The sequence below is a fragment of the Chaetura pelagica genome, unplaced genomic scaffold, assembly GCF_000747805.2.
Source record: "Chaetura pelagica isolate M959 unplaced genomic scaffold, ChaPel_1.0 scaffold109, whole genome shotgun sequence".
In the NCBI taxonomy this organism is placed as follows: domain Eukaryota; kingdom Metazoa; phylum Chordata; class Aves; order Apodiformes; family Apodidae; genus Chaetura; species Chaetura pelagica.
In genome coordinates this window covers 13502844-13523375 of record NW_009970725.1, presented here as the reverse complement: position 1 = coordinate 13523375, position 20532 = coordinate 13502844, and the positions used below count along the sequence as shown (strand labels likewise).

Here is a 20532-nt window from a genome sequence, read left to right as displayed (position 1 = left end):
TCAAAGTTACTTGGTTTATTCAATAATGCAAAGTAGGCTCTTTATGCATTTTAGATGAGCAGTTGTTAAATTGTTGGTGAATTGTCTTTGGGACAAGTTAAAGACAAACACCCATTGAGGGTCCCTGTTAGAGTGAGAATTCTACTGAGCTAATGTCTGGCTTCATATGAATTGGGGTCTTGATCGTGAAAGTGAAAATGAATATGTAAGGTAACTGTAACAGTAGTTTAAAAAAACCTGTAAACTGTTCAGGTACTGACTGATTTATTTTTATCACCCCTCCCTTCCCTGTTGGTATTAGTGTTGCATTTATTGGGATGTTGCCATGTGAACTCTTGTGACCACAAGCTGAGATATTGGAACTATTTAAATAATCAGTGTTGTTCAGCATCGGGATCAGAGGCACCTTAAGTCCAGTGTAGTGCTAAACTTCATTTTATCATGCACAAACACATCAGAGTCAAATCCACACACACCACTTTCTGTTTGAACTAGCAGGAGACATCAAACAGAGAAACAGTAAGCAGCTGCTTATATATTTATCATTGATATTTGCATCTGATATAGAGTGGATTTAGCAGTTTGCTTGACTTAACTGATTTCACAAGGCAAAAATTATCAGAACACATTCAGTTCATTAAATCAAGGCATCAGACATCTAGTCAACTTCGCTGTATGTTTGTGTTAAGACATGTACAGCAGTTGCCATATTCTGCACTGTCTAGCGTGGCATCTACATAGGACCATAGGAGTTTCAGGGGAGAATAAATGAACAGGGCAAAGGGAGGAATGTGGAACATGAAGTTGAGATATACGGAGGAAGTAAAACTAGAACAATAGCAACCTGTAATAGAATTGATATACGGAATATTAGAGTGATGTTTTCTCCTACCCAGTTGGTTATGCCATAACTGAACTATTAATTTCAGTTCTGCAGGGGATGTGGAGAGGGAGGTGCTGATCTGTTCTCCCTGGGATCCAGTTACAGGACATTTGGGAACAGTTTACAGCTGCGCTGATGGGGTTTAGACTGGACATTAGGAAGCATTTCATTACTGAGAGAATGGTCAGACCCTGAAACGGGTTTCCTGGAGAGGCCGTTGATGGCAAGCCTGGCAGTGTTTGAGAGGCATTTGGACAATACTCTTGATAATTTGCTGTAGCTTTTGGTCAGCCCTGAACTGGTCAGGCAGTTGGACTAGATGCTTGTTGTAGGTCCCTTCCAACTGAAAGATTGTGTTCTAAAAAGACCAGTCTGTGTAAGAAAAGTGCATGGCATGACTATAAACACAGGAAAACCTCTGGCTTTTGGTGGATCGGTGGGTTGAATTAAAGGCCTATGAGCCTGTCAAAGCATGTAGCCGGTCCCTTATTAACTTAACCTGTCATAAAATCCTAACTTTCATTATGAGTGCATTTTTACCCCCCCACACTTTTCTTGTGAAAATAAAATTGATTCTTGCAAAAAAACCCAAACAACTCAAACCAAACAAAAATCTCAACCATACCCAAAACAAACACAGGTTCAAACAGTTGTGTAAACCTGGGGTTGCTAAGTGCTTTTCCTTTCTGCTGCAATAGCTTTCTGCAGCTGACCTTTTTTATTTGAGCCTTCACTTTCTCCCCCTGCAGTTTGTTACCCTTTACCTTAGGCATATGGAAGAACACCGGTTCCTCTCCCCAAATTGCTCTTTCATCTACTTTGCCTTGCAGCTTCTAGCACACTATCTCCTTGTCCTTGTATCCCAGATTTTTCTTACACCCTTGCTCTTTTCCCATCATTTCTTCACTTGATTTCTGGCAAGGATTTAATGTCCAATCAGCAAATAAGAATTTGGACCCTCCTCCAGGGGTAGGATTTATTTATGACCAATTACACAACGCCCATTGATTCTCTATGTAGAAAATGGGAGAATAATTTTGTCGGTGAAGGGGTGCCATTAATTCAGTTCAGGCCTAAGAATGTTACTCACATGGAAAGTTTGGTGTTAAGTCTTTTGACATTTGAACTGTGTCAAGAAAGATATTCAGGAAATGGTAGCTGCTTACGTGTTCTGAATTTTGAAGATAAAGATACAATGTCTAATTACCGGTTTACATAACATAGTATAATTGGTTGGAAGGTAAGATGACAATAATCTCTTCTTTCTTCTGTAGAGTTCACTTTAAAAAAATCCAAACTTCTAGATCTGTCTTTGTCTTCTATCCATCTCTATTTGCTAGTTTTCAAAAGGCTTTTCAGAGAAACTTGGCTAGACTGAAGAATAGTTGTAGTGTACTGTAATATTGTATTTTCAGGAGTAAAGCAGGTGACCTAGGATAGTTCTTGCAAATGAGTGAATGCGTGTGTGATACTAGCAAATAAGTGATTGAAATTACAGACTAAGATGTTTGTTACGGGATGGAGATTTTGAGCAGTTTAGAGAGTATGTGGAAGACAGGATTTTAACTACCACCTTTTTCTAATTTTTCAAGCAGCTCAGTAGAGCAGGGTAGGACCCCTTTTCCATTTCATTGTGGTTCCATGTTGATAAAGATGTCTCTATATTAAGTTCCCTATTGATGTGTTTGTCAATAATTATGCAATAGGTGAATTGCGTGAACTTTTAAACACAATTTAGAGTTCTCTTCTTTAGAAAACCTTCTTTTTTTTCTGCTAGATGATGCTGTGTTAGTTTTTTATCTCTGGTCTAATTGCTGTCATGATTTTTAGTCTGTGTGTCTTTGAAAAGCTGACTTTAGAATTAGCTAATAGTAATTTGCTTAATAAAAATATAAAGATAGGAAACTGATATTTAGTGAAACATGAAAATTACTTAAAAATCCATTTAGTCCAATTTATATGTAATCAATCAAATGGAGGCTGGGGAATGCTAGGGGGAATGGTGCAGTGCAGCTAGTAAGTACATTGTCAGTGGGACCTTGTCTAGACTTCCATATTTCAGACCAACAACAGGCATCATTTTAGTGTTAAACTACTGTGATTATAAGGAATATTTCTGATGTCTCTGATAGTTGGTGTGGATGACTACAGCTCAGAGTCTGATGTCATTATTATACCTTCAGCCCTGGACTTTGTCTCACAAGATGAAATGTTGACGCCTTTGGGAAGACTGGACAAGTACGCTGCAAGTGAGAACATATTTAACAGGTATGCTTTTTAAATATTCTGTCTGACTAACAGTATGCAAACTATTAATCTCATTCACATCTGACTGGAGTTAATTTGCATGAAATACAAATAATTTTTTAAAAATTGACAACTGTACAAAAAATAGTTTCCTGTCCTAAATCTATTGATACTCTTACAGAGCAAAAGATTAATGTTAACAGAAAAAAGTTTGCTTACCTTTTAAGCAATTGTAGTTCAGGTCTTTTTGAATTTTTTTCTTTAATTAGACCACATCCTCTTGGGCTTTTTGTTGATGTGAACATTCCTGTTGACACAGGCCTAAATTATAATAGTAAATTTTATCCATAGCTCTGTAACTTTAAGAACATTTTTCATCGAAGGTCAGGAGAGGATAATGGATAGTACTGTAGATTGCCAGGAACCCAAGAATTGTTCTGCAGGATCATCCTTGTTTGTGGTTTACAGTTTGAATATTATTGCTTCTGTTTTTTGAAAATGAAAAACTGCTGAAAAGAAGGTTTTACCTTACCCAGTTAGTACTGTTGTCTGCATTTTCCCCTTTTTATTTCTGTAATGCCACTGAGCTAGTTGTTCCATTTGAAAGCAAAGGTATTGTAGCATACTAGAGACAGACACACCTCTCACCCCATTCCCTGCACACAGATGCTCTGCAATGGAATGAAGAAATTCAAAGCCAGCATTTATTTTAATTGTAACTGCAAACAGTTACAAGATCATGGAAATGTATAAAATATGTTGAGGTTTTATGGTGTTTTATTTTAACATAGTTTAATTTGGGCTTCAAGTAGATCTTTAATAAAGTATGTTTGCTTTAATGTTGAATTCTTAGTTCAGTACTATGTGCAAGACAAGTCTGTGATCAACCACACTGTAGGTTAGCCTCTATTTTATTGTTTGTGGCCTGAGTTCTGTAAGGGTTTAGCCCTGTTCTTAACTTCAGTCATGTGAAGTATACTTAAAATTCCATACTACGTGTAGGAACATACCCTGCTTGAAAGGTTTTCATTCTGATTGAACTGAAGCTAACAATTATAGAATGGTTTCTCTTATGATAACCTGCATAAATCTTTATGCATTAATTAGTTCTGAAATACCTGATTTTAAAGTTTTGTGTTTTCCTGAAATACAAAGCTTGTGGTATTTTGCAATTTGAAATGAAATCAGCAATTTGCCAACCAGGAGAGAGTTTTTGCATGATTGACTTCTCATTGGGAGGAAGGGAAGAGGAGCCTTTAGGGCCATAGGTGACAATTCTGTAATAAAAGCCAGTACAGAGGAGAACAAACTCAGAAGCTCAAGTTGTGTGACTTGAATATTAAATAATAGTGTTCCTAATATTTTCCTTGCCCATTCAAGAAAAAACTGTCTTTCTGAGTCTCTCAGTGTGGATTGCATGGGGTATGCATAAGCTTGAAATGTTTTTGATGGTGGTGCCCACCTTTATGCATCCTGTGCTTGCCTTCTGCAGGGGAAGATGGGTAGAGTAAGGGTAGTTTTCCTTGGGGTTTTCTTGTGTTTGCTTATGGGTTTCCCTTTCCCCCCCCCCTTTCCCCCCCTCCTAAACATGTTGTTTAATCCTAGCTCTCTTTGTAGGTTTCCTGTACTATGTAGCATAAGAAATTAGAGAAAAGAGTGATATAACTGCTACTCACTATCATACGGTGTGATAGTGACTAGCTAGTGCAGACAGTTTATGGTGATTGAGCATTAGTCAGTCTTGGGAGAAATATGGATTGTTTTTGTATGGATGAAGTGGAGCTTTTCATAGGGAAAAGATAAAAATACATTACTTATCTCTAATGTAATTTATGTCTCTTAGTATGGGACTTACTCTCATAAGCAATTGGTATCACATCGAATTGCTTATGTGTAGTTCAGCATAATTTTTTATTATGATTAAGTTACTGATGTTTCAGTTGTTTCTGTGTCCTTGAATCTGCATTTGTATGGAAGCTTCAAATTATAGGTCCCCAAGGCCTTGAAACATAAACACTGAACCTAGATCAATTAGGCTAATTTTTTTTTTTCTTTGAATAGATGAATTTGCTTTTCGTGTGTTTGTTTGGTTTTGTTTTTTTTTTGGGGGGGGGAATTACCTTTAAGTGTTATTTCTCTTTGAATTTGTTTTTATTACAATTTTTGATTTGGTTAGTCATCTACATATGTATAATAATTGCAGTGTGTGATTATATTGAGTTATTAAAGTGAATTGATTTTTTGACAGTAACTGCAAAAGCTTAGTTTCCTTTGAGTGGACTCCTTGAGGTCTTAAGATTTCTCACGTGGTGTCTGAAGGCCTAAGCTGTTTGCTCTCAGATAGAAATGGATCTATGTTTGCAACCTAAGGAATTTTAGAAGATAGGACTTGGAACCTGCAAATAGGAATTGCTTCTTCATTTAAGTTATATTTGATATGGTGAACTAAAAAAAAAATGAGGGAGGGAATCCTTCAACAGCTTCCCAAATGGTGGAAGGAGTGGCAGTGTGACAGTTTTTGATATGTTATGGTGTATGTCCTTACTGTTGCAAGTATTGCTGATCAGCACCACAGACCTTGTCATAGTCTCCAAGAATTGAGGGGAACCTGACAAACATGACCTCTTTTGTTTCCGAAAGCCAAGGCAAGTAGAACTCTGGTTATGGTTTTATTACTAAAGAGGCAGCCTCCAGACCAGAGTTGAGAAGCACCTCTAGCATAAACTTTAAAAATCCAAATGTCATGTTGCAGCAAGTACAGATGCTGAACAGAAAGCCAAGACTATCCTGAAACACAGCGTCTCCTTGTGTCTGGTAGCACTGATGTGTGTGCATGCACGCATGGATGAGTATTCCATTTTGCTGTTTTCTTTAAAAACCAACTGCTACTGCAGATTGGAGCATAGCTTTTGTCTCTTCCCACTTCAAAAATCCTTTGTGGGTTTTCCCAAGCTTCATTGCCATTGACTTGCTTCCATTCTTCATTAAGAAGGCTCAGAAGTATACAATATTCACCAACAGATCTTTTTGAATAGTGAGGCAGTTCCTGAACAACAGACCTTTCCCTTCACTCAGCCTACTATTTGAGGAATTGTTGTTGCCCTTTCTCTTCAAACTGAAGCAGATCTTGGCAGCAGACTCTCATTCCCCAGAATGATCAGTCTTGGCTATCAGACCATGTCTACAAATCATTGTAGGTACTTTTCAGCTATCCTCTTGCCATGCTTCTTTGTGTTCTGAAGTACTTCTTTGCTTTTCCCCTGGGAGAATCCATCTGATGTCTCTGGAAATAGTTTTTCTGAAATAGTTTAACTTAAAAATACTTGCAGAGCTTCACTCAGAAGTAGCTGAGGATATATTGGGTCTCAAAGAGGGATTAAGCATAGCTGGGTGTGTGTTCGTGTACAGTGTATCAGTAGCACTTCTGCTGTCTACAGTGTAGGTGAAGATTTGGCCTAAAGCATTCTGGGTAATTTGTCTTTTTTTTGGCTAAAAGGTATGATTCTCTTAATTTCACAACACAGACCTGAGGGTTTCTCATGGTTGGTGGAACATAGCCTGCTTGCTTTCTAGGCTCCAAAAGAACGATTTGGATCAGAAAAGAGACTGTACCACATGTTGCAATGAATTCTTTTGATGTAGTTTTCTGATTCCTGACTCCAACAGTCACAATATAAACCTTGATTTTAGATGTCTGTGATTCTGGAAAATAGTCTAAAAGTTTTTAGAGTATATGCTCTGTGTCAGGAACTGAATGACCAAGGAATTAAGGGTAATGATAAATTTAGGATCCATCTGGGCTGTACTATAAGCCTTTGCAGTTCTCTGCTCTTTTGCAGATTCAAGAATGTAATTTTACTGTGTATTTAAAAACTAGGTCTTGCATGCAGAAAGTGCCCCCACTAAACCAGAAGAATGCTGTTTTCATTCATTTGTGCTGTGCTGTGTATCAAGAAACCTCTCTAAGACAGTATGTTTGGTGGGATGTTAAGAAGCTTGTCAAGACCTTCCTCAAGCGTAAATAATTACCTTGGCTTATTTTCATTTAAGTATGATCAAATTAAAACCAGGAAGTTAACTGAGAATTTGGCTATCCACAACTGGAGTTAATTTTTCTCCACACTCATTTTCCTTCTGTCTGTGCAGTCTAGGCCAGTCTAAGCTTTCAGCCTTTTGGGGTATTCTTTGAGTACTGACAATAAGGAAATGCCAAGCTCATACCAAAGCCATGCAGGTGAAACCAGTGGCATTCATTCTGACTAGGACACTTTCCATAATCTGGGGATAAATTAGGTAATTTCTCCTAAACTGTAACTCTCCTTTCCTCTTTTTTCATGTTTTAGTTTTTCTGAGTCCACTGTGCATCAAAGAAAAAAATTTAGTAAAAATGAACCAAACCTCAAAACGCATTTTTGTGAACAAATTTGCAGATACATGCATACCAAATAGATTACTTAAGTTTAACTTTCACAATGTAGATTGAGAAAGTTTACCTTTGTAAGTAGACATTAAAATGATATAAGCATAACTATCAAAGGACAGAATTTTCCCAAAACACTAAGAGATATCTTATGTACTTCAACAATACTGAATGCATCTCTGTGTATTTGGCCTTTCTTCTTAAGAAGGGTAAAAACATGTTGATTTCAACATTGAGAGTTTAGTCAAGCTATCCTTTGAGATTGCTTGGGGAAAACAGTGCTGGGCTAAGTTACTACTACCAATATTTACTTACATGTGAAATGTTACGAAATCTTGATTGACAAGTTTTGCAAAAATGGGCAAAGAAAAAATACATTCCTTCCTTTTCTTAATATTTTATTTTTTATTATAACATGCTTACTAGCTAAATGCACTCCTGGTGCAGATGAACTAATTTAAATTGTACAGTAGACTTTATTAAAGGGTTAATTAATAAATAAGTTAATAATGAATGAAGGACTAATGATGCTGATTGGTACACAGTAATCATACCAATTACAACTCCCATTATTGATTGCAAATAAGGTCAAAGGAGTGTGTTAAAGGTGTTTGAATGAGCCAAGAAAATATATTTATAGCTCTTCTCAGAGTATATAATCACAAATCCTAATTATGTCCATGTGTGCAAAGTCTACAAAATATCTGCTCCCTGCATGTGGACACTAAGGCAGGGTTTTTGTAATTTGTCCTCATTTTATCCCACTGCCAATTGCAGTGATGAGTGCCTACAAGTTATCCTACCTGTTGGTTTTCTACCTTTGGACAAGCTCTCCCCATGCATGTTCACAAAAACTTGAACTCCGCTAATTATCCTCCACTTTTGCCCATAACAGCTGAAATGCCTGTACTGCATGCTACGTTCCAGCCTTGGACCTCTGCCCTTTCTTTGGCCTATAAGCTATTTAATGGATAAATAGATGCACTGCTGCTTAGGTGTCAATCATATACCAAAGACATGTAAGGTTAATAAATACTTTTCTTCAGGTGCTCACAGCTGTAGTGTTATTGATTTAAAGCTTCACTTGTCAGAGCAGCTAGCAGAAATCTCTTAGGACCTGGAGGAATTTGGTACAAGGTCTGACCAAATGGGCAAGAAGATGCAATGCTATTAGTTGTGGCACTGAAGACAACTGTGCTGGCAGAGAATGTGTAAAGGTAGAAGTTCTCAGTGGAGTTTGGTATTTCATTAAAGGCAAGCACTGCACAAACCCAAGCAAGTGGCAGGAGAGAGATGGCAAGAAACCATTAATCCTAGTCCCAGATTTTGCCCTAATAACCAGAAGTAATGCATAGGAACAGATGTATGCCATTGAAATAACTTATATTATAATTGTTAATGTTGGTGGAGTCATTTGACACAAAAGTACTTGAATGAGTCTGATCCCCTGTTAGAATGCAGTTTATGGGAACATTTTGTAATTATCATTAGAGGAAACCTGTTCCTTCTCTTTTTCCCTGTTACAGGAGGTATCTTGTTTCTTGAGCATGAATCATGTCCACTGATTTTTGTTAGGTTTTTTGTGTGTCTAGGCCACACAGGTCATCCTTGGGAGCTCTGTTGCAGTTTCACAAATGCTCATGTGGTACTCACCTGCCAAGTTGCTGGGCAAGCTACTTCTTGCCTTATGCTATGCTACTAGGCATTGATAGTTCATTGCAGTCCTCTGTTGTAGGCTTTTTGTAGCTTGACTGCCAATGCTTGCCTGAGAAGGAAGATCAGACTGCTAGAGAGGGCACTAGGGACCCTTGCTTATTCTCCATTCTCCAGTAAGTGGAGCATGCTGAAGTGTGAGCTTGCGGGGCTGGAGTCATTCCACTTTAGTTGCCTATATGCTAGCTCTCAGGCTATGGCAGATGCAGGGTAGGTTTAGCTCTGTGTCCTAAGTTTGTACCTTGGAGGCACAACAAGAATTTTGGCAGATTGTTGGGGATACTGGCAGAACAAGGCCACAGCAGGTAAAAGCAGAGACTGGGAGAACAAAGCACCTCCCACTGTACGAGAAGAACAAGTTAATGACCATCTAAAGAACCTGAAGATGCACCAGTCTATGGGACCTGATGGGGTCCATCCATGGGTCCTGAGGGGGCTGGTGGATGCAGTTGCTAAGCATCTGTCCATCATCTTTGAGAGGTCATTGCGGTCTGCTGAGGTTACCGCTGACAGGAAAAAAGGTCGCATAGCGCCTGTTTTTTAAAAAGGGGAAAAAGGAAGACCTGGGGAACTACAGGCCGGTCAGGCTCACCTCTGTCTGTCAAGGACATGGAACAGATCCTCCCAAAAAAACTAAGGCACATGGAGAATAAGAGGTGATTGGTGACAGCCAGCATGGCTTCACTGAGGGCAAATCATGCCTGACCAGTTTGCTGGCCTTCTATGACAAGGCTACAGAGATGGTCGATAGCGGCAGAGCAGCTGATGTCATCTACCTAGTTTTGTGCAAGGAATTTGACTCTGTCCTACAAAACATCCAGGTCTCCAAACTGACAAGACATGGATTTAACAGAGGGACCACTTGGTGGATAAGTTATTGGCTGGATGGCTGCACCCAGAGTTGTGGTCAATGGTTCAGTGCCCAGGTGGTGAAAAGTGATGAGTAGTGTTCCTCAGGGGTCAATATTGGGATCAGTGCTGTTTAACATCTTTGTTGGGGACATGGACAGTGGGATTGAGTGTATCCTCAGCAAGCTTGCTGACGATGCCAAACTCTGTGGAGTAGCTGACACCCTAGAGGGAAGGGATGCTACCCAGAGGGACCTTGACAGGCTGGAGAGGTGGGGCCATGCCAACCACATGAAGTTCAACAAGGCCAAGTGCAAGGTCCTGCACCTGGGTTGGTGCAACCCCAGGCACAAATACGAGCTGGGGGAACAATGGCTGGAGAGCAGCCCTGAGGAGAAGGACTTAGGGGTGGTGGTAGATGAGAAGCTCAGCATGAGCCTTCAGTGTGTGCTGGAGCCCAGAGAGCAACTGCATCCTGGGCTGCATCAGAAGAAGTGTGGCCAGCAGGGCCAGGGAGGTGCTGCTCTGGTGAGGCTGCACTTGGAGTACTGCATACGTGTCTGGAGCCCTCATCACAGGAAAGACATAGAGCTGTTGGAGAGCTTCCAGAGAAAGGCAGTGAAGTTGGTCAAAGCGCTGGAGCACCTCTTCTACTAAGACAGGCTGAGAGAGTTGAGGCTATTCAGCTTGGAGAAGAGAAAGCTCTGAGGAGACCTTATAGTGGCCTTCCAGTACCTGAATGGGGCCTACAGGAAAGCTGGGGAGGGGCTTTTCCCCAGAAAGGGTAGTGATAGGATGTGGGTTTTAAACTGAAAGAGGGTAGATTTAGGTTAGACATCAGGAAGAAATTCTTCACTGTGAGGGTAGTGAGGTTCTACAGTAGGTTGCTCAGGGGAGTTGTGGAAGCCCCCTCCCTGGAAGTGGTAAAGGCCAGGTTTGATAAAGCTTTCTGCAGCCTGGTCTAGGCTAATGTGTCCCTGCTCTTGGCATGGAGGTTGGAATCTCGTGATCTTTAAGGTCTCTTCCAACCTTAACCATTCTGTGATTCTGTGACATGAGTGGACATCATGTCCTGGAACACTGAATGAAGGGAGTTAAGAGACTACCTTGTCATTACTGGCTGCTGACCCAGTTAGATTTTCTAGGGTAAGCTTAGCTTTCCCTATTGCCTTTGTTGTAATGATTTTTACCAGAATCTGCTAATTGTACCACCTGGATGCACTTAGGGGCCATCTTCTACCTTTAGTCCAGGGAGGAAGTTGAACATCCCTTCTTAGCTTCGAGTGGGTTTAATAAATAAGTGATACCTAGTTCAGGTTAGGATTTGTTATTTCATCTCCTCTTCTTGAGCAGAAGGTTTGTGGCCTTCACCTTACAGGGTGGCTACTTCTGCGTAGCCATCTGTCTAATTCATAGGAACTAGCAAAGACGTACTGTGAGATCCAGCCATCACAGTTCAGGAGCTAACAAACCTCTATGAGATTAGTCTTCTCAAAACTCACAGCATAGTAGGAGGCCATTTCATAGTTCCCAGAAGCCAGGTGGGATGTAGTGTTGTTTATTGTGGTTTCTTACTTGCTGAGACCACTTCAGTCAGTTGACTTTCCTCTTGCATTCCAAGATTGTTTAGTATGTTGGAGACACATGCATCCAGGCAGACTGGTTTATGAAATATACTTCATCTGTTCCTCTTCTCTTTTCAGAGGTGTCCAGCCCTTTAAAAGACCAAGTCAACTCTGCTTCTAGGTTAGTGTGTCATGTAGTCTGTTTCCTTCCTTTCTTTAGAATTTTGATCGCTGACCTTCCCAACTGCATATCAAGATCCCTCCTCAGAGATTTTGGTTTTTTACCAGGTTGAAAAGACTGAGGGAGAGGAAATTGGTTAAATGAACAGGTTTCTGCAGTTCATTTTTTAGAGGATTTTTTTTCATCTGTACATCAAAACAGTTTAGTTTAAGATAGTTTTGCAAGTGTCCAATGTCAAACATTTAAATTACTGATTTTCAGTTAGAGAAAATGAGAATGTCTGCTTAGCTTTGGGAATTCATGAAAACCTACTGTATTTCTCCAATTGCATGGAATTGTAAAGTTCTCATTTCCCCTCTACACTAGGAATGTGACCATCTGTTTCTTGCCAGTTTGTGACCAGCACCTGCATTCACCATTTTTAGTGAACATGATCAAGTTTAGCTATGCTTCTGCTCTTGTCTGCAGTACTGCTGTTTGTCAACAGTCCTTGTATCTAGGCTACCCCCTAACAGTGTTTCCGGCAGTCAGTTCTGGAAGTATCTGGTGCTTGACCCTGGCTGCTTCAGCATTTTGATAAATCGCTCCAGGGCAGTACAAGAGCTAAGGGTGTGTTGATTGCTGTTCCTTGGCCCATTTTGCTGTTAGGAGAATCCTGCTAGCTCTCTGAACTGATACTTAATCCATGTTGTCCAAAAGGGTGAAAAAAAAATACCACCATTGCAGGCTGTTGTTAAGGAGAATGGTTCATTGCCATACATTGCTAACTGCATTGTTTAAAAACTTAATGTTTAGGGCTGTCTAGGTAACTGGTAGGTATGACTGTGTAACATACACTGCAACAGAACCTTAGAGGACAAAAACCCTAATTTGACTGTATCTTGTCATTGCTAAGTTTAACCCTTAGGAAAGTTTCTTGTTTATTAAAAGTAACAACTGAGTTGATTCTGATTTGTTTTATATTTTCGTAGTGTTTCATTTCTGCTTTTCTTAATGTACATCTTAGGCACATGTAGGATATTTTATTTTCACAATATATACCCATTGGTCTGTATAGCATTTGAATGAAGTTTAGCTTCTAAATGTCACTGCCATTATGAAAACCTTCAGCTTGAACATTCATACTTTTGTTTGTGAGATAAGTTCATAAATTGGTTTAAAACTGTTCTGACAATAGTGGTGGTGTTGTCTTGCTTTGCATGGAACAAGTTAGGGAATTCAGAGGTGAGGATGGAAGGCTAACACTGACTTCCCAGCATTCAGTTCCTGTTTGCTAACCTAGCAGATGGTTACTATTTTTTATCTTTGTGGCTGTTTTCCTTTATTCTTGTAAACCACAGGGGTACTTTTCATGTTGCATTTAATGTTAACAGTTCTTTAGGATTACTTCAGGTATCAGAATTAAGAATTCCCAAAGCAGGACTAACTAAATTTATTGAGTTAAAAGTGAATTTATGTAAAATTTCACTGTTTGGTTTTAAAAAAGCTTGTATGATTTAGAAACTTTGATTTGGCTGTATTTCTGGACACAAATAATGCTGATTTTCAATCTCTCTTGTAAACTAGGCAAATGGTGGCTCGAAGTTTGCTGGACACTTTGAAGGAAGTGAGTGATGATGAGAGAGATTGTATTGCTGTGTTGGAGAGAATCAGCAGATTAGCTGATGATTCAGGTAGGTAGCATTGAACATTTTACTGGGTTAATGAGGGAAAGTCGGAACTGCTGAACTTTTCAGTACAGGACCAGTATGTTCTTTCTTTTTGTCAATATTCAAACTAGGCTTCTGCAACTGCAATAAAATACTGTAGTTTTTCATTTTGCTAAATCATCCCCCCAAAGGTAACTCTGTTCCTTGCTTTTGTCCGCAACAAAATCAAGCCCCTTTAGAATGTAGGACAACACTTTCCTTTAGTACATTTTAAAATAACTTTTATTATGTACTTTGTGCTACTCAGCAAATCTACATGATTATTTTAGATTTGTAGATAAAGATAAATTCCTTGCCTTGAGAAGAATCTTTCAAAACATCTGTGCAGAACTCCCATTAGTTTTGATAAAACTTAAATGCTGAAGTTGTTCCCTTGCTCCCTTTTGTGCAATCAGTTGTGAAGAGAACCAGCAGGAACTGGTAAGCGAGGTGCAGATACAAGTAATGAGTAGGAGGGCTCTGTAGATACAGAGGGGCTTTTGCTTGTGAGTGTATTGAGACTGCTGGCAAAAACAGGAGAATACTGAAAAACAGCTGTGAAAGAAAAGCAGTGGGGGAAGGGGATGAAGGGAAAAATGGTGTGGATAGAGTTGCAAAAAATTCCAGGTTGAAGATGCTCTAGAAAGAATTAAGGGCTCGATTTCAACATAGCTAGTACAGTTGAAGTACCAGAAGGAAGAAGGAAGGCTTTAGTGGCAAAATACTAGAGAAGATCTGAAGTTAATTTTTTTTTTGTCATTGTAGGAGTGCTGTGGAGAGAAACTTGTATTAAAACTTGTATGGAAGAAAGTGTTTCTTCTGTTTAATGTCTGTTAGTTTTTCTCCCTTCTTCTGGAATTGTAGGACATAATGCTTTCCATGGGTAAAAAGGTATTCTGCTAATTTCTGTTATTCTGGTCTTTTCTGTTACTCTGTCATTGCTGTCTTCATCTAATATGCACGTTTTTATTTTTCTGAGGGAATGTTCTTGTTTAGCTAGGAAAAATAGCCTATTGTAAGCATTATGTAATTGTTTTTAGTACCTCGCCAAGGATTCTTTAAGAGGAAAAAGAAAAGTCACTATTCATTTAGGTTTAAATGTATCTTTAATTGAAAATGGTGACATGCTACTGTTTCTAGAGTGCTTTTCTAGCAAAGCTCTGGGTCTCAAATCTGCAAATACACTGTGTGTGTTCATGTTAACAGATTTGAGCATCAGAAACTTTCTGAAGCTTCAAGTTTGGAAAATAGGACAGATGTGTTCAGGGGAAAATGGCCTTGTGCAGCAGCCTTGCAGTCTTAGGCTTTTAATTGGTGATAAACTAACTGTGTCAAATTGACGTTTGTTTAGGTATAATGTAATTAAAGCCGAGAGTTGAGCTCAAATCAATTTGTTTCCTTTAACAAGGGTGGAGTACATTTTTAGTCAGTGTTGGTATTTTCTCAGCATCAGTAAAAGCAGCATTTCAGGCTTTTCCTGTGTTGTAGAAGTTGTCTTGGATCTGCCAAACTAGTAGCACTGGATTCTGCAGCTGCCCCACAAATTAAATTTCTGCAAACTTAACTGAGTTTTGTGCCTCAAGCAGTTACAATATTGGACTTAACCTGTTTCCGTGAGACAGGTAATTAGAATATCCATGTGTCTTAAAGCATGTGAAAAATCATTAGGGAAATAGATCTTCTTTGTGTCATCTTAATATATACGTGCTTGACTACTATTCAAACTGCAGCACAGTGGTTTTTGTTTTCTTTTTTTCTTTTTTGTTCTTTGCTGTTACAAGACTTTTTTATTTTTCTCTTATCTGATGCTTTTTTCCATTTATGATATTTCTTCCAACTTGTTCTGTGAAACAAACAAAAAAATAATTAATTTGGAATAAGAAGACATTATAAATGCATCTGTGCATTTTGACTTGCTTGGTTACAGACAGATGTCTTTAGGGTTAGAGCCATCCTGGAGTCAAGCCTTCATGTTTAAATGCATAAATAAATAAAAATAAAAACACACTGTAGAGAAGTCAAACTAAAGTATATATGGGACTTCTCATTTCTAATAGGTGATATTCATTAGTATCATGCCTGGTTTTCAATATTTGGAGGTATTTGTATTCTCCTGTCAAATTGAGTCTCAGAAAGTAAGGTACTTTTTTTTTGCGGTAGTTGGTGTAGTTTGCTTTGACTTGAAGAATGTCCTCTGGTTCCACAAAATCCCTGCTATCTTTGTGCTACTTCTGCCATTATCTGAAATGCAGGTACAGCAGTTTGCTAGAAATAGCCACTGCCTTAATGTTGCCTAAGCAGTCTCTGTCCTGTTAATGCCTTGCAACTTCAGAAGTCCTGCAGTCAGGCTAATGTTTTTCAGATGCCGTCTTTGCTTGAAAAAGAAACACATTTAGGGCTTTATTTTTGGTTGGGCCTGGGTTTGGTTTTTGTGGGTTTTTTTAGGGTGTTTTTGTTTTTGTTGTTTTTTTCTTTGTGAACTGAGGCTATGATGAAACAGCCATTTATTTCTGTGTTTGAAAGCAAGAGGCATTAAAAACAATAATTATTTTTGGTCTTCTTTATTGGTATGACTTCCAACTTAGATGTGTTTATGGTGTCTTTGAACCTACAAAAGCCAAGAAGCAGCTTGGCATAGAAGCTTAGTGTGTGGCAAATGTTTATTTATACCCCATAAACCCTCCTTAGTGATGAAGTGCTTATCTTTGTCTTAAAACAGCTGGGCCTTCTTTCTCAACTGTAGAGTAGCTGCAGACTTATGTGAGCTTGGACAAGGCCCTTATGTCTCTCTTTTTTCACTTGAGTAAATCTGTATTATTCAAACTTTTTTTTTTTTGATACCAGCTTGTGAATGACTTATACTATGCACACAAGTAAAACTAACTGGCTTTGACACTTGGCCTCAGCCAGAATTATTGCATTATTGGCATCTTGCTGACTGTGCTTGCAAAACTGGACATTAGAAGCTTTAAATGTTATTTTCTGAGGGTTCTTTTAGATGAGAGTCTGTATCTTTGTTTCTAAAATATGTCTTATTTTAGGGTACTACTTAAGGTGCATATATGTATCTTTCTAAAGAAATGATGGGGGGAAAGGAAGTGAGTTCCTGGACGCCTGGTGCTAATTTGGTTGAATATAACGAACTAGATTTTTTTTTCTTCTAAATGAAAAGTAATATCTTTATTGCATAGAATCAGTTGTGAATGCAGTTTGCAAAACAAACTGATTTTAAGAAGACAATTATTAGACTATTTGGTCATTGAGTTTTGAAGCTGTATAACTAGGCTTAAGGTGAACGGCCTCACAACTTTATTTAATAGTGTGCTTAACCTGTGTAAGACCATTTCCATTACTTCCATTGATGTAGTGAGAGATGCCAACACTACCTGTCAAATAATGCATATAATAGAATTTAATTAAACAAAACCATCAGATGTAAGCGATATTAATGGGAAGACTAATATTTGCCTTTCCCAGCTGTCAATAGTTCCACCTGTTTTTTTTCTGCCTCCCCTATCTTCATATTTCCGGAATTTCTATACCTTTTCTCTCATCTCCTGCTACACTAAGAATTTTTTCCTTTGCTTGCTGTGATGCATCCATGCATCTGATGGATGACTAATGGTTGACTTTACCCTCTCTCATTAGTTTGACTTTCACTCATTGTTTTGCCAGTCAGTAATGAAGTCCATTTTTGGTTAGTAAGAGAAAAGAACTTGCCTACGGAAGCAGTACATACATAAGACACATCAGTCTTTCTGATGGACTCCTAAGCCCTAAGGGACAGGTTCTAGTTATGTTCACTTGTCTAGATTTTTATTTTTATTTTTTTGTCTGAAAAAGATAGGAAAGTTGGAAGAACAGATGAAAATGGGGAGAAATTGAAAGAGAAAATATGGATGACACTGGAAAGAACAAAAGAGGGGAAGTTAAAGTTATCTATCCCCTTCTTTCCCAAATTTCCCATATAAGGTCTAGTTGATAAACTATAGAATTTATTTAAACTTTGTCTTTGATCACACAAATGTTGTTCAGTTTGAGTATAGACATATATACAAATCCAGCACCATTGCCACGTCCTGGGCAGATTGGCATCTTAGCATGCTGTGTACCTTATACTCAGGCTGAATACAGAAATGGGAATCTATACAGGTGGAAGGACGTGAAGGTGTTTTCTGTGCAGCTTGTTTTTCTCTAGTACTTACAAATCAGTATTTTAATTTTCCTTTCACCAAGATATTTTTTTTAAGAATTAAAGTGTAAATGCATAGCTATGCATTTAAACCTTTAGTTCTTACTCACAACCCTTAATAAGAACAAATCTTCAGGTGTACATCAAATACTCATCAAAACAGTCAGTTAAAGTGGTGTTAACATCACCAGTAGTGGTTGTTCATACACACTGTATATATACATTTACAACACAAAAGTCTTACAGCCCCTTACAAACCTAGGGGAAATTGACTGCTGTTTGTATTCCAGAATGGTAATTTTTTAATAATGAAGGCTTTGCAGAATTTCTTCTAAATACTGTATGCTGTTGCAAAATAAGTTATTGTGAAATAAATCTAGTTGAGAGCTGGCTCTGAAATTATTACTTCATTTACAAATAACTGTACTGGAGCAATTAGTTGGTATTACACTGTACAGCTTTGCAATAATCCCTTTTTAATTTCCAGTATACAGCTAACCATTGTACTTTACTTCCTCATACCTAGAGTGGAATACAGAGTGAACTGAAGCCTCTGCAGAGATGAAATAAACATTGCAAATTTACAAAGGAAAGCTAAGTGTGTGTGCTAGAAGTAGCTAGATGAGTATATTGGCACTTTGCTTACATCAGAGATGCTGTCAAATTCTAGGGGAAATGTACATGTTTTTCATAGATGGGGAAGGAACAGTTTATTATTTTTTTAGTCAGTTTGGGATATTGATTTAAATTATAATTTGTGAAACAGCTAAAACCAAAGGCTGATGTGCACAGATCGAAGTGCCCAAATTCTGGAGGTGTTGGTTGCAATACATTGCTGGTTTCATGTGGTCTGGAAATTGAGAGAGGTAGAGCTGTGTCATCTTACTCTGGCAACTTTTCAAAGTTATTTCGCAAGCAGAAGAAATGGAAGCCATTTTCACTTTCTTCTGTTGTTCTTTTAGTTTTGCTTCATTCCTAAAACACAATTCAGTATAATTCTGTCTTGAGAATACACAAGACCTGATAGAATGAAATAAAGTGATAATGAATGAGAAAAACAAGTGTGAGTCTGTTTCTGAGGTATAATTTTTATAGTAATACTTATTTCCTTTATTTTTCTTTGTGGTGGTTTTTTTTAATTTAACTGGTTTTTTTGACAAGTTGCAGCACTTTTTCTAGTATTCTTCTACTTTCAAGTACAGAGTTGTACCTTCAGGAGATAGTTTGAAAAGAGCAGCTTTTTAAATACCTGGTCTGCCAAACAGAAAAACAGTTTTCCAAGCAAATGTTATGGAGAATCTAATTGGACACAGTATTTTCCAAAGTACCTAAAATATAAACTTGCAGTCTTTGTGAGAAGCAAAATTCTCTGCCCAGTTTTTGTTTATACTGTGTGGAAGATCTGATCCTGACTGTATAGTACAGTGCAAAAAATATGTAATACAGATGTATTCCCCAGCTGGATAAGCTTATGCTTTAAGAAGCTGCATGTAATAATTTTAACTGACACTGCCATGCTCTGTTCACCATGTTGATGACCAAACCATAAATTTGGTTATAAACAACAGAAGAGTTTAAACAGAAATGACAGACACTGTCATGTATTGAAGCCTGCTGGAATGTGTATTAGACGCTGCCACCTGTCTAAGCTAGAGACAAAGATGAGGAATGGGTGGAGGGAATGAGAAAGTGCTGGATCTTTAGTGGAAATTTTTTGCATTGTTGCTTGGGTCTTTAGGAAGCTTAATGCAAAAACTTAATGCTCTACTGTAACTGCATCAGCAAGATTAGGCTCAATTCAGTATACACTGGAACATGCGCTTCAGCATTTAGAAGAATTGAGCTCTTATCTAAATTGGTAAGCTTAAGGTTCAGTCTTGCATAGCAGCAGTAATTCCCCTGGAAAGTACAAAAGCCTTTTTGATGGTGAATTATGGTGTTGCATTACAGAGCCAGTTACGCACACAGTGCTGGTTTGTTTATTGGTTTGAATTGATCTTACTAAGATCACAGAGCCATATACTTAAAAGTTAGGGAATGTAAGAACTAAGGTGACTTTACAGTTCGAATTCATTCCTGGGCATGAATTTTTCAAATCTTTAATTGCATCATCTCATCTGTCTGTGATCCTTACAAAGCCAGAGCCTACTAAGTAGCTCAGGAAGAAGGAGGCTCACTTTACGTGAGCAGCTCTTTAATATTGTCATCCAGTGTGGCCACTCTCTTAAATGTTGCACAATAGATCAACCCTGTCCTGAAAAGCACCTTATGTTTTTGACACTTATTGTTCTCTTACTATAGTGCTTCATAAATAAATTTATGAACTCAATTTCACAGCAGACCTAGTCAATCTGGGGAAAGAGAGTGTGTTGCCATTATTTCACCAGTGGGTGGGCAAATTGTTGAGCTATCAGAATCACCTGTTTTGAGTGCCTAGCGTCCAAAGCTTTATACATAGCTCTTGATATGCTTAATACAGAGCTCTTGTTGGCTTTGATTGCAATGGTGGTATTTCCTCAGCCGTGAAGACACAGAGTTTGTACTGCAGTTAAATAAGTAGTGTGCGATTACCCTGTGAGGAGTTTGGCTTGAGCGTTTTGCACGGCTTCATGCTAAGAAAAAGAACAAATCAGGTTTCTCAGCGTTTTACTTCTTTCACTCTGTTTGGATGGTAATATCACAGTCAGCAGTTCTGTGATCTCTTACTATTGCTTGCTTCCATCATCAGGTGGTTCTGCTACTGGAAGGAGATGTGTGATTGCACAGGGAGACCAATCTAAGTGCTAGTTCTTGC

General features: G+C 38.4%; 1 protein-coding gene across 1 annotated transcript in view; it reads left to right on the top strand.

Moving 5' to 3' along the window:
• The first annotated feature begins 2401 nt into the window (after window positions 1-2401).
• Window positions 2402-20532, top strand: part of PPP4R1 (protein phosphatase 4, regulatory subunit 1) — a 49619-nt gene continuing 31488 nt past the window's right edge. Inside the window, exons 1-3 of the mRNA XM_010006932.1 lie at window positions 2402-2426; window positions 3016-3151; window positions 13425-13531. Coding sequence (XP_010005234.1) covers window positions 2402-2426; window positions 3016-3151; window positions 13425-13531 — 268 coding nt within the window. The remainder of the gene's footprint in view (window positions 2427-3015; window positions 3152-13424; window positions 13532-20532) is intronic.